This window comes from Choristoneura fumiferana, chromosome 22, assembly GCF_025370935.1.
Source record: "Choristoneura fumiferana chromosome 22, NRCan_CFum_1, whole genome shotgun sequence".
NCBI lineage: Eukaryota > Metazoa > Arthropoda > Insecta > Lepidoptera > Tortricidae > Choristoneura > Choristoneura fumiferana.
In genome coordinates, this window is record NC_133493.1 from 12,303,209 (window position 1) to 12,316,659 (window position 13,451).

The 13,451-nt window shown below is 40.8% G+C and overlaps 2 protein-coding genes across 3 annotated transcripts in view; one reads left to right on the forward strand and one right to left on the reverse strand.

The window, feature by feature from the left end:
* LOC141440152 (ADAMTS-like protein 1) overlaps positions 1 to 13,451 on the reverse strand; it is a 245,715-nt gene that overhangs the window by 63,642 nt on the left and 168,622 nt on the right. The window lies entirely within an intron of this gene.
* Positions 63 to 4,605, forward strand: LOC141440433 (uncharacterized). Of its 2 annotated transcripts, XR_012452700.1 has the most exons (3): positions 63 to 985; positions 1,176 to 1,400; positions 1,654 to 4,605. XR_012452700.1 is itself a non-coding variant. In XM_074104954.1 (2 exons), the coding sequence occupies exons 1-2, from the start codon at positions 77 to 79 to the stop codon at positions 1,197 to 1,199; spliced, it is 933 nt and encodes a 310-aa protein (XP_073961055.1). In that variant the 5' UTR covers positions 63 to 76; the 3' UTR covers positions 1,200 to 4,605. The 2 variants fall into 2 exon arrangements, 1 of the variants encoding a protein (XP_073961055.1); XM_074104954.1 differs by having other exon boundaries at positions 1,176 to 4,605.

Sequence of the window (13,451 nt, forward strand, 5' to 3'; positions counted from 1 at the left end):
AGCACTTTACGATAACCTCCAGACACATCTTCAAGCACTAGAAACACTCGGCGTGACAACTGACAAGTATGCCATCATGCTTTTTCCCATGATCGAGTCTGCTTTGCCGGAAGAAATTCTTCGTGCCTGGCATCGCACTCAACCGGAAACCAGAAATCTGTCCAAATTAATGCTGTTTTTGAGACAAGAAGTGGAGTCGGCGGAAAGAATACAACTAGCAAGGCGAGACTACAATGACGTATCCCTAGTTGAACCCATGCCACCCACCGCCTGCTTCGTAACGGAGTTAAAACAAGACAAGGATGGAAGGAAAAACGGTTCATCATGTGTGTGGTGTGACAAAGATACTCATTCTGCCGTAGAGTGTCATAAGGCGGCTAAGATGACGCTGAAAGAACGTCTAGAGTACATCAAAAGCAAGAAAGCGTGCTCAATTTGCTTAAAAAGCAATCATATTACAAAAAAATGTAAGAGTTTTCCCAAATGCCTGTTCTGTCAAAAAAGGCACTTTACAATCATGTGCACAGAATTAGCGGCGAAGAACACCAACGATACTCAGGAAAAACAGCAAGAGCATAGTAACTTGTCATGCCATACAAAGTCTGCATCATCAACAACGTTGCTACAAACTGTTGTCGTGAAGATTGTGCATGACAAGAAAGAGATGCCGATACGAGCTCTTATCGATAGTGGTGCCCAGCGATCGTACATAACAAAGGATTTAGTCAAAAAACTTGGACTGAAATCTACAAAAAAGGAGGTTCTAACACATAGTTTGTTCGGCGGGATCGAGACGAAAAAAGAGACGTGTCATGTGTATGACATTTCCGTCAAAAATCTCGACGAAAATTTTTATATGAATTTATGTGTTTTAGATAAAGATGTAATTTGTAGTTTTTTACCAAAGTTAAAATGTAACGTATTACTTGGGCAACTGCGTCAACGCGGCATCGTACTAAATGACTGTACGGACTCTCCTGACGACGTAAGTTTACTCATTGGTGCTGACTATTCTGGCTCACTTTTTACGACAGACTTTGTACAGCTTGAAAACAATTTGACGGCTATAAAGACGACTATGGGTTGGACTATACAAGGCCCCGTTACGGGAGTTCAAGGTTCCATGACAAACATGACCACTACACTTCATAGCCTAACAAATCTTGACATTTCAGATTTGTGGAGTCTGGAAGCTGTAGGCATTAGGGATCCTGCAGAACAAACACTTAAGTCGACTCGCGATATGGAGGTCATTAAGGCTTTCGAAGAAAATGTCCATATCAACACAGAAGGCAGGTATGAAGTCTGTTTGCCGTGGCGAGACGTCCCACGTCCACAAACGAACTACGACCTCGCTAAGAAAAGATTAGATTCTACTATGAGTCGCCTCAAACATTTAGGTAAGATCGATAATTACGATAAAGTATTCCGTGAATGGTTGCAGTTAAATATAATCGAAGTAGCACCAGATCAGTCTATCCAAGGCCATTACATGGCGCACCACCCGGTCATAAAGGAGTCTAGTTTGACTACTAAGTTACGTCCGGTTTTCGATGCGTCAGCCAAGGATCGGAACGGAATTTCTTTAAATTCGTGTTTAGAAAAAGGTGTCAATCTACTCGAAAAAATTCCTAATCTTTTGATAAATTTCAGGAGGAGCAAAATTGGTGTGACTGCTGACATAGCGAAGGCATTCCTTCAAATTTCGATTGTCCCGGAAGATCGTGATTATCTGCGGTTTCTATGGTGGTCCACTGATGATGAAGGAAACAGAGCGCTAGTTACTTATCGTCATAGACGAGTTGTATTTGGAGTAACGTCGAGCCCATTTCATCTAGTAGCTACAATCAACCATCACTTGGACAACTGCACAGATAATTTGAAAGAGACAGCGATAAAGTTGAAGAAATCGTTTTACGTGGATAACTGTGTCACAAGCCTTGAATCAGAGGAAGAGCTGGAAAAGTTCATTCGTGAATCGAAAGACGTAATGATGAATGGTATGTTTGATCTACGAGGTTGGATTTCAAGTCCTATAATGGTGGATAATAATGTTGAAAATACCTCAATACTGGGAATAACGTGGAATGTCAAAAAAGATAGCTTACATTGTAGCGTTGATTTCAAAAATATAAGCGAAAAGCTAACGAAACGAACGCTATTGTCAATTGCTCAAAGGGTTTTCGATCCAATAGGTGTTACCTGCCCGACTACAATTGTTCCAAAGATGATAATACAAAAGTCATGGTGTAGAAAACTTACCTGGGACGAAGAATTACCCGAAGAATTGGCTAAAGAATTTAAGAAATGGTTAGACCAAGCTTACCTTATAAATGATTGTATAATTCCCAGGCGTCTTACGCGTGCTCCCATAAAAGAGTGTGAAACCTCTTTGCACGTATTTTGTGATGCAAGTAAGGAAGCTTATTCAGCCTGCATTTACCTGCGAAGTAAACTTGGTGAGCAAGTTAACCTGAGTCTTGTTCTAGCCAAAGCAAGGGTAACGCCGGTGAAGCAAATTACTATCCCGAGACTAGAGTTGATTGCTGCGACGCTGGCTAGTAGACTGGCAGTTACTGCGATCGAATCACTAGCGATAGCGAACTGCTCCGTGTATTATTGGTCAGACTCTAGCGTCGTACTAACTTGGATTAAAGGCGACGGCCCGTGGAGCGTGTTTGTCAATAATCGGGTGAAGGAGATCAAAACCATGACTTCCACCACTGCCTGGAGACATGTACCTGGTCATTTAAATCCCGCAGACTTACCTTCCAGAGGTGTGAACCCTAAAGGTTTCCTCGAAAGTCGTTGGTGGGAAGGCCCGTCGTGGTTGTTGTTAGACGAAGATAGTTGGCCAACTACAGACTTCACTGTCAACTCCACAGCGGTCGAAGACGAACGGAAGAAAACTGGTACCGTTGCGATGCTTATACAAGAAGAATCTATTTTAGACAGGTTCACATATTTCTCAAGTTACATTAAAATTGTCAGAATGATATGCTGGATGTTGCGTTTAAAGAAAAAATCAGTTACCAGAGAATTGACATATGATGAGTTTGAATACGCAGAGAATGTACTCGTAAGGTTGATTCAACAAAAACACAAAGACTGTTTACTTAGCAATAAAAAATTACAAACCTTTATTGACGACAAAAATATATTACGTTTAAACACAAAACTGTCATTGGGAACTGAAAATTACAATTTTAAGTTTCCCATAGTGCTACCAGGCTCAGAGACGATTGTCAGGCGTCTTGTCGAATGGCGTCACATCGAGCTGAAACACGCTGGAACCCAAACGTTGCTCAATAGCCTACGTCAAACCTATTGGATTGTTGGGATTAGAAAATTAATTCGTAACGTCATACATCTATGCATAAGGTGTAAGAGATTTAAAACAAAACGTTGCGAAGCGCCCACTGGCGTATTACCTATAGAACGTATGGAGGCTAACACAGCGTTTCAATTCTCGGGTGTGGATTTGGCGGGCCCTTTAGTTCTTCGCTCTGGAACCAAGGCGTGGATAGTATTGTTTACGTGCGCCACGTACCGTGCAGTACATTTAGAAGTGGTAGAGACATTGTCTACAGGAGATTTTTTGATGGCGTTAAGACGTTTTATCGCACGGCGAGGCAGAATAGAACAGTTGTTTAGCGATAATGCTACTAACTTCCGAGGACTTGACAATGCGTTTGGAACCCTGGATTGGGATGAAATTCAACGATTCTCTTCTATTACCAGAATCAAATGGAATTTCTTGCCTCCGGCTGCGCCGTGGTGGGGAGGGTTCTATGAGAGAATTATTGGTTTTTTGAAACAAATCCTGCGCAGGGTCCTAGGGAAGGCCTCGCTCACACTAGTTGAGTTGCAGACTGTACTCTGTGATTGCGAGGCAGTAATAAACAGCAGGCCCCTCACATATGTAGGCAATCAAAAGGAGCTACAGCCGTTGACACCTGCAATGTTCACCCAGCCACTGCCGTCTCAACCTGTAGCAGATTTGGATGAAGTAGATGGAAACATTTTAAACATGAGACATCGATACTGTCAAAATCTACGACAAGATTTGCGAAAACGATTTAAAGATGAGTATATCAGCGCACTTATACAAAAACGCGACAAAATGAGTCAAGTCCCAATTCAAATAGGTGACATCGTTTTATTAGAGACAGAAAACAAGCGGGTGACGTGGCCACTGGCAGTCATCGAAGACCTGTTTCCTGGCGCCGATGGAGTCGCGCGAGTGGCGCAGGTACGGACCGCGGCTGGAAAGCGTATCAGGCCAGTACAACGACTTTTCCCTTTAGAAATACGAAACGAAGACTCTACTGTTGACACAACTCGAACGGTGACTGATACCAACGACTCGACTGACGTTCCTTACACTCGACCGAGACGAGAAATTAAGTTGCCACAGCACTTGTTCGACTTTGTACTAAATTGAATTTGACTTGGGTAGCCTCCCGGCTTTCCTCGCCCGGGAGTGTGACGTACTTTGCTAATACGTTGCCTTAGTTACAAATCAATTCTGAATGTCACTAAAAAACATTGGTTGTGTGAATAAGTAATTCTTTTCCTAAAATATATATAATTGGCTCTACAATCTTTGCTTCTTATTAATTCCATAACATATAACTTTTACCTTTTTCTCCACTACCATAAAAACACTTGTAGTAGTGGAACTAGTGTAACCGGCAGAAATGGAAGCACATTGCTAAGAGGGCTGTCCTCGATAAGGTCTGCGACCCACCGAACATCTCTCCGTGTACCTCGTCTGCGCAACCACGACCACTCTGACAAACTCCGACTAAGAAGAGAGTGGAACTAGTTAAAAAGATTGTAGCTCAATGATGGACCTTCGCGAAGTAGCATGGGAATAAAAATAACTTAGACTTGGTGAAATGAAACATTTCCCAATCTTTTCCCTTCGTTAAAAACCCAGTGCGGAAACAACACCAGATTCACTTTATTTTAATAGCTTCGCAAATTCTCTTCGGGCAGAAAGCAAAGTATTCAAAGCTCCGAAGACTTTTATGTCTAAAAAAGACATTTCAATATTTTTTAGCGTAAGAATGCGCTTAGTATCCACTGCAGGCCGGTCCTTTTCAAACAAGAGGGAAAAATGCGAATTGGAACCTTGTGACACAATACCGGATCCGACCTGACATCATCACGGAATGGGGACGCGCAATAATAAGGCTTGGAGGCGGCTCGAGCGATGAACGGTGGTGGGTTGGAAATGACAATCATACTAGTACAAAAGTCAAAGTCAAAGTCAAGATATCTTTATTCAATTAGGCTACAACTAGCACTAACGAATGTCAAAAGAACCGGCTCGGAAAAACCTCTGTTGAGAAGAATCCGGCAAGAAACTCAACGAGGTAAAGATTTGCAATTTTGAACATGAAACTACCGTGAGCCTCACTCATATTAAATATAATGACCCGGATAACTCACGTCTTAAATCGAGTTTAGCTCGACATGTTTCGGGCTAATCCGTAGCCCTTCGTCTTCGGAGCAACGCGACTCAGCGGCTGCTGCAACACGCGCACTGCGCGCCGCCGCTCTGCTCGCGCGACTACCCGACGAAACTGACACCGGCACACAACTACCCGCGTTTTCATCACCATTACAACTGTCAAATGTAGGGTAGCACACAACACTAACAACATCGCTCTGTAAAGGTACGTTCACACACACCGACGACGCAGCACGAGTATTTAACACCGTTTTCCAACTCGGAGATACCGTCCAACCACTATCCCGGTTGAAATTCGGCCGACGACTAATCTCGATGGCTTCACGCATTTTCCGCGGAATGAAAAATTTCTCTCTCGCAAGTACAGATACCTTACCAAATCTGATATAGTGCGTCGAATCCGAGTCCATTGAGTGCTCGGCCACAGCAGACCCCTTGTCGTCCTGTTTCCTCATACTGCGTATATGCCCCGAAACCCTTGTGGAATTATTAAATGATAGACTCAAAATAACAACAACTGGTCTAACAGCTGGTAGCATACGGTTGTGTTACTCTTAAGATGAGCTCTGGTTGAGTTCGAAACGCGTCAGTGTAGTGTGGTGATGGTGATAGATGGGTTTGTGTGATTTGTGTGTGTTCTTACAGTGTGGAGGTGGAGGAATTGCATGAACACGCATATTCTGCATAAGCTTAGCTATCATAAGGTCGCGGGTGAGCAAGGAAACTCTTTTAGCTCATTGATATGGACCTCCACAAAGACGCCTGATTCAATAAATTACCCTAACTTAAATCATTAAATTAGTTATGATCGCGATATAGCCTAAAACATTGCATTTTTGCATTTACCGCGTTCTCCTAACACTTGGACCTTCCTCAAACTCGGCAGTCGGCTTCGCCCTTTGTCTAGCATGTTTGCTCCCGTTTTTAAAATTAAAACTATGTGGTCCGGAACATAAGCCCGCCTGTTATTTGTTAGGGGAACCAAATAGAATACAACTTTTGCTCGGTTAAAAGGAAACTGTTTGATGCTCATAACCATAACTGATTTGTCCTCTGAAATGGCATGTATTTTTTACGATACAAATGATAAAGTTGTGAAAAGATAAAATAGAATTGAATTAAGTATGAAGGATATTTGCTAGACGTGGTGGCCTAGTGGTAAGACTTATCGCCTCTCAAGCAGAGGATCGTGGGTTCAAACCCCGGCTGGCACCTCTGAGTTTTTCGAAATTCATGTGCGAAATTTCATTTGAAATTTACCAGGAGCTTTACGGTGAAGGAAGACATCGTGAGGAAACCTGCACAATTTCTGCGAAGCAATTCAATGGTGTGTGTGAAGTTCCCAATCCGCTCTGGGCCCGCGTGGGAACTACGGCCCGAGCCCTCTCATTCTGAGAGGTCGTGCCCAATTTAGTATCACCTTTTTAACCACCGGTGCAACAAAAGGGGTGTTATAAGTTTGACGTTAATGTGTCTTCTCTATCTGTTGGTGTCGGAGCTCCCAAACGGATGGACTGATTTCGATGTGGCTTTTTAGCATTCCATACCCAAAGGGTAAAAAATAAACCAAGACTACGCTGTCCGTCCGTCGGTCACGAGACTGAACCTCATGAACCGTGATAGTTAGACAGTTGAATTTTTCATAGATTATGTATAACTATGGCCGCTATAACAAAAAATACTAAAAACAGAATAAAATGAATATTTAAGGGGGGCTCCCTTACAACAAACGTGATTTTTTGCCCCTTTTTTTGCTAATGTCTAAAATGAATGTTGTATAATGTAGATGGTATGGAACCCTTCGTGCGCGAGTCCGGCTTGCACTTGGCTGATTTTTTTTTATTCGACAGGATGGCAAACGAGCAAGTGGGTTTCCTGATGGTAAGAGATTACCACCGCCCATAGACATCTGCAACACCAGGGGGATTGCAGATCGATGCGTTGCCAACCTAGAGGCCTAAGATGGGATACCTCAAGAGCCAGTAATTTCACCGAGATTCCTTGCGGTTGTTTTTAGCTATGTTTAATGAGAATCGGTTCAGCCGTTTTTGAGATATTGAACTTTTAAATGACAATGTCGGGATTTTGAATTTCTCCAACTTGGTTCAGTTAAGTTATGTGGGACCCAGTAAAGTCGACATAGCTGGAATAAGTAATATTTTTCTACGGATTTCGTATTTTATACGGAATCTTCCAAGTTTAGGTATATTTTATGCCTTAGGCTGCTATTTACTCTAAACTACTAATAATTCTCAAGCAAACTAATCCATTATAGTTTTCCTTGTAAGTTTTTCCACCCACCGGTTTAGATTTTAGAGGGGGGGGGGGAGGGACGCTAGTTGCACTTTAAAGTTGAATATTTAGCAAACAAATCACTGAATCGAAAAATCGTCTTAGCAAACCCCTAATGGTATTAAAAGACCTATCCAACGATACCCCACACTACACCATAGGGTTGTATGAGAAAAAAAAGGGAGATACCCTATGTTTTTTTTTTGAATATTTAATTGTACCATTTTGTCGACATAGTTTACATATATATCCGTGCAAAATTACAGCTTTCTAGCATTGATAATGAATTGAGCATTGAGAATAAATTGAATAAAGATATTTTGACTTTGACTTTGACTTTGATAGTCCCTGAGCAAAGCCGCGGACGGACAGACAGACAGACAGACAGACATGGCGATACTATTAGGGTTCCGTTTCTGCCATTTTGGCTCCGGAACCCTAAAAAGCAGTGCTCTCTCCCAACAATCTGTCAATAGCCGGACGCAAAATTCCGGGCCCTAATGATTAGGTATAATGATGACGCGGAACCCAAGTAGAACCTCAAACAAGCCTTGCAGTCGTTGATTTTAAAGGCAACTGTCAAACATGTTATATTATTAAAAGGTTCACTCTATTCATCATGAGAAAAATAAACATCAAAGGGAAACTTCAGTTTTCCAGTTACATATTTTCACAAGTTGAGACTTAATGATTAGCATATTCCGTTCAAGTTTCCGTCTGCCATTGCCACAGTGGAAACATTACTAGCAGAACGTGCCCGGATTAATGCTACGTTTTTTTTTAGTTTGTCAGGAGACCACATTTAAATAAGAAAGAAGAAAGAAAAGAAAGAAGAACTAAAATAATTTCTTTGCTCGCCCGCGACCTTACGATAGCTAAGTTTATGCAAAATATGCGTGTTCATGCAGTTCCTCCACCTCCACACTGTAAGAACACACACAAATCACACAAACCCATCTATCACCACCACCACACTACACTGACGCGTTTCGAACTCAATCAAAGCTCACCATGCTACCAGATGTTAGTAAGAAAGAAAGGTTATATAAACATGAAAAATCTTAGGTCTAGTAAGTAAAATTGATTAGAATATAATTTATTGAATTTATTTATTTTATTTTATTAATTTGGGTACACAATAACATAATGCATGCTTACGAAATTACAAATATAGTGACTTATTTCACGTAATTACAGCGCAATACATCACAATAATAATTGTACACAGCATTAAACACAACCCTAATAAAGAAAAAGGAGAAAAAGATTAAAAACAAAAATCAAAGAGAGAAAAAACAACAATACAAAATAACAATGCGGCAATTCAATACAATATGCATATTATTAAAACAGGATTACTGGGACACAAAAAAACTAAGTTATAATACTCCACAATATAGGAGTTATGGCATACTGTGGCTCTCCCAAAAGTCTTGGGGCTTGAGTGCGGGAGAAAATTTAATTATAATTACAAACTCAGCTTTGACGAAACATTAAGGCGATGGTCTGTTATGTTAGAAACTTCGTGTTTGTGGATTATTCCACTTGTTTCTGATTGTTTGATGTACCTATACAGGCAACACAGAGTTTATTATTGAATTCACCCTAGGATACGGAGTCCACAATTAATGAGGATTGGTATTTGCAGTCTTTTTAAAGACTCCAAATACCAATCTTAATTTGATTGCTTAATAGCGACATCTCTTGTCCGGGTGAGCGGTTAGTTCCAAAGGAGTGTTGAAATTTACTCGATGAGGGCTAAAACATAGATGTCGCTGCTACAAGGTGATATATGTGGTGCATAGGAGAAATTTGTGTCTGTACTCCTGTCCAGTGGTGGTGTAGGGGTAGAGCACACAGCACGGAATGCCTGAGGACCTGGGTTTGATTCCCAGCGCTGGTCTCTTTTTCTGTTTTTTCTGTGCATTCATGTTTTAGTTTGTATTTTCTACAATTAATTTCCAACTATACAAGAATTTTAGTAACTTGAGGCTCTATGAACATTTTGCGTGTGTGTGCGTGTGTGTGTGTGTGTGTGTGTGTGTGTGTGTGTGTGTGTATGTACGTATCTCTATATACATGTGTTTTCTGTACTGCTTACTAGGTATGTGTTGGTGTTCAATCAGAGTTATTTATTATATTGTATTTTATACCTTACTATTCTGTTTTTACGACTCTTATACATTTTGATGTTCGGAGTTTTGTCTTTAAGAATTATGATTGTCAAAATTATGTTATCGACCCCATTTTTCTGCACATAAACAGTACTGTTAATTGATTGCCTGACTGCAGTACTTTGAATAACTTACTTTTCTAGCGAAAGCTTGATTGCAGTTTTTATTCCAAGAAACTTTGCACTAATATGCATAAAGAACTGAGTTTTATGCTCTCCGCAGCTTTACTACTTTTATAAAAAGTCTTTATAATTTGTTCATGCTGAAAATTACAAACGATTAGGCAAAACTTTCCTGAAGCATTCGAATGGATGAAATGTAATGTACCTAACTTTAACTTTGACCTTTTACAACATGATTGGTAAGCAACCTTATGATAGTTACGTTTATGCAAGAAATGTGTGTTCATGCAGTTCCTCCATCTCCACACTGTAAGAAAAAACAAATCCTGGTAGCGTGATGAACGGTTGTGTTGCTCTGAAGATGAGCTCTGATTGAGTTTGAAACGCGTCAGTGTAGTGTGGTGGTGGTGATAGATGGGTTTGTATTGATTTGTGTGTGTTCTTACAGTTTGGAGGTGGAGGAACTTCATGAACACGCATTTCTTGCATAAACGTAGCTATCATAAGGTTAGGTCTTAATCCGTAGTTCTTAAACGGGTGAACCGATTTGAATGCGGATTTTTTTTTGAAAGCAGGGTTTCTAGCGATGGTTCTTAGACATGTTTTATATTTTTTTTGAAGTTTTTGAGATATTGAACTTTGAAGTGACAATGTCGGGGGTTTTCCAACTTTTTGTTGGTTAGGTTAAGTAGTTTTTATCCGACTGGATGGCAAACGAGCAAGTGGTCTCCTGATGGTAAAAGATCATCACCGCCCATAAACATCTGCAACATCAGGGGTATTGCAGGTGCGTTGCCAACCTAGAGGCCTAAGATGGGATAGTTCACGGCAGGATTAGTGAGCAAGATGGTGGTAGCAATCCGGGCGGACCTTGCACAAGGTCCTACCACCTGCACTGACAAGTGCCATACTCCACACCACACTCGGACCTGTTACGTGGTAACTGAAGAATGTCTGCATCTCGCCCTTTAAGTAGCTCCATTAATTTTATATTCAATTACGTTTCCCTAACCTTTTCATCTGGAGTCTGTGGCATAATTAATGAACGTCAGAATCGCTATTCAGTGTTTGGGAATTGTTTGTGGCACAAAAGATACTCCATTTGGAAACCCTTTCAATATAGAAAATCAAAACTGTGGTGTTGCCATTAATAAAATCAGGGAAGGCGGGGAGTTTAAATATGGCGCTGGAAAACGACGAACATTTTTGGACGACAAAATACAAATAAAATATTTCAAATGGTTTTGGCCTCAGGTGACCCCAGGGCTGGCACTTACCTCTCGCAAAGATTAGGAATAACAGTTCAGAGAGGTAATGCTGCCAGTGTCTTGGGGTCAATGCCTGGGGCAGAAAATTTGGATGACGTTTTTATTTTGTAACATAGTTTAGTTTATAAATAGTTTTAGTCTTGGATGTTAGATAGTATTTATTGTACACAATATTGTAGGATAGGAATTCATATATACCTTTTTTATGTTTATGTAATATATAATTTTGCTTATAATTTTGCTTTAATTTTGCTTTGCGGTGAAGGAAAACATCGTGAGGAAACCTGCACAAACCTGCGAAGCGATTCAATGGTGCGTGCGAAGTTCCCCAATCCGCACTGGGCCCGCGTGGGAACTATGGCCCAAGCCCTCTTGTTCTGAGAGGAGGCCTGTGCCCAGCAGTGGGACGTATATAGGCTGGGATGATGATGATGATGAATATATAATTTTACCATTTCAAATGTTATCTTGATTTTTAGCCCGCTAAATGTTAACGTTTATATTTAAACTAAACAATTTATTGAATCCATATCAATCCTATCCTACTTATTTAATATTTAAATGCGAAAGTTTGAGTGAGTGAGTGAATGAGTATGTTTGTTACTCCTTCACGCAGAAACGGCTGGATTTTTTTTAGACTCCTCACCTCAGTGGTAAAATTCTGTTTAGCTCGCTATCCCTAACGTCTGTGTGTACGCCAAATCTCTTTACCAAAATGCTCGAGAGCAAAATCAAAAGATTTCCAAAGTGGCAACGCGAATTAATGTTGCCAGCGATGGCAAGCAACTGTTGACGGCGATACCGAGCAACTGTATAGCCGACCTTGTTGCGGACAATGAGGCTTAGACTTAGACGATCTTCTTCGCTTGAAAAGATACGCCGTAATGGATTAATAATCTTTCTAACGATACCTTTAGCCATCCCAAGTAGGTAGGTATTTGTAGTAATAGGCGACCTTCGCTTCTCAAACAGAGGATTGTGGGTTCAAGCTCCGGTTCGCACGTCTCAGTTTTTTGAAATCCATGTGCAAAATCACATTTGAGTTTTAGCTCGAGCTTTACGGTGAAGGAAAACATCATGAGGAAACCTGTAGAAACCAGCGAAACAATTGAATGGTGTGTGTGAGTTTCCCAATCCGCACTGGGCCCGCGTGGGAACTACGGCCCAAGTCCTCTCATTTTGAGAGGTGGCTTGTGCCCAGCAGTGGGACGTATACAATGATGATGTATATTTGTTTCAGGTATCGGCTAAGCGATTTGAATGAAATTTGGCACACAAATAGTTAATAACATGGCACAACGTATAGAATACTCTTTATCTCGAAAGGTTGAATATTTCCTACGAAAAAGTGACAGCCAAATACACAAAGTTTCTAAAACTAACATTAAGTTGAAATCTTATTCTTCGCAAGTAAAGCATAATAATATCATTTTTTATTTCAATTCCGTAAAACCTAAATCGAAAATACAAACTGAAATATAGATGAGGGCTACGGTATAGATGTCGCTAGCGTCACTGCATAAGTGGCTAAATAAGAAACAAACAAGCTGAGATGTGTGGTGCATAGGGGAAATTCGTGTCTGTACCGTTGACCAGCTGTGGTGTAGCGGTATAGCACGCGGTACGGAATACCGAGGACCTGGGTTCAATTCCCAGTGCTGGTCTTATTTTTCTGGTCTTTCTGTGCATCTATATTTCAGTTTGTATTTTCATAATAATATCATCAACGTACAACGCACTTCATATCATATACTCCGCGGCATCCGCATTTTAACCAATGCGAGAATAAAGGTCGGCAACTTTTGTCGCTCGCCCCTAAGTGGGTTTAAGTTAGGGGCCAGGGTTTCATGAAACTCTAGGGGTATTTTACGAGTCATGTTTTTTGTATACAACTTCTTTATTGGGGTTTATTCGAGGATGAAATTGTTTTATGATTTTAACGGAGTTTTGTAAAAAGGTGGTTTTATTTGTTATGACGGAATTTATCGTTCTATTCGTTTTTTAACCCCCGACACAAAAAGAGGGGTGTTATAAGTTTGACCGCATTGTGAGTCTGTGTGTCTGTCTGTGGCACCGTAGCGCTTGAACGGGTGGGCCGATTTGAATGCGGTTTTTC

Bases quoted from the DNA above. Each gene is read 5' to 3' on its own strand.
- LOC141440433 (XM_074104954.1), top strand. From the start codon at position 77: ATGCTTTTTCCCATGATCGAGTCTGCTTTGCCGGAAGAAATTCTTCGT. The intron at 986-1,175 runs GTAAGTTTACTC...TTGACATTTCAG, and splicing joins GTACGGACTCTCCTGACGAC to ATTTGTGGAGTCTGGAAGCT.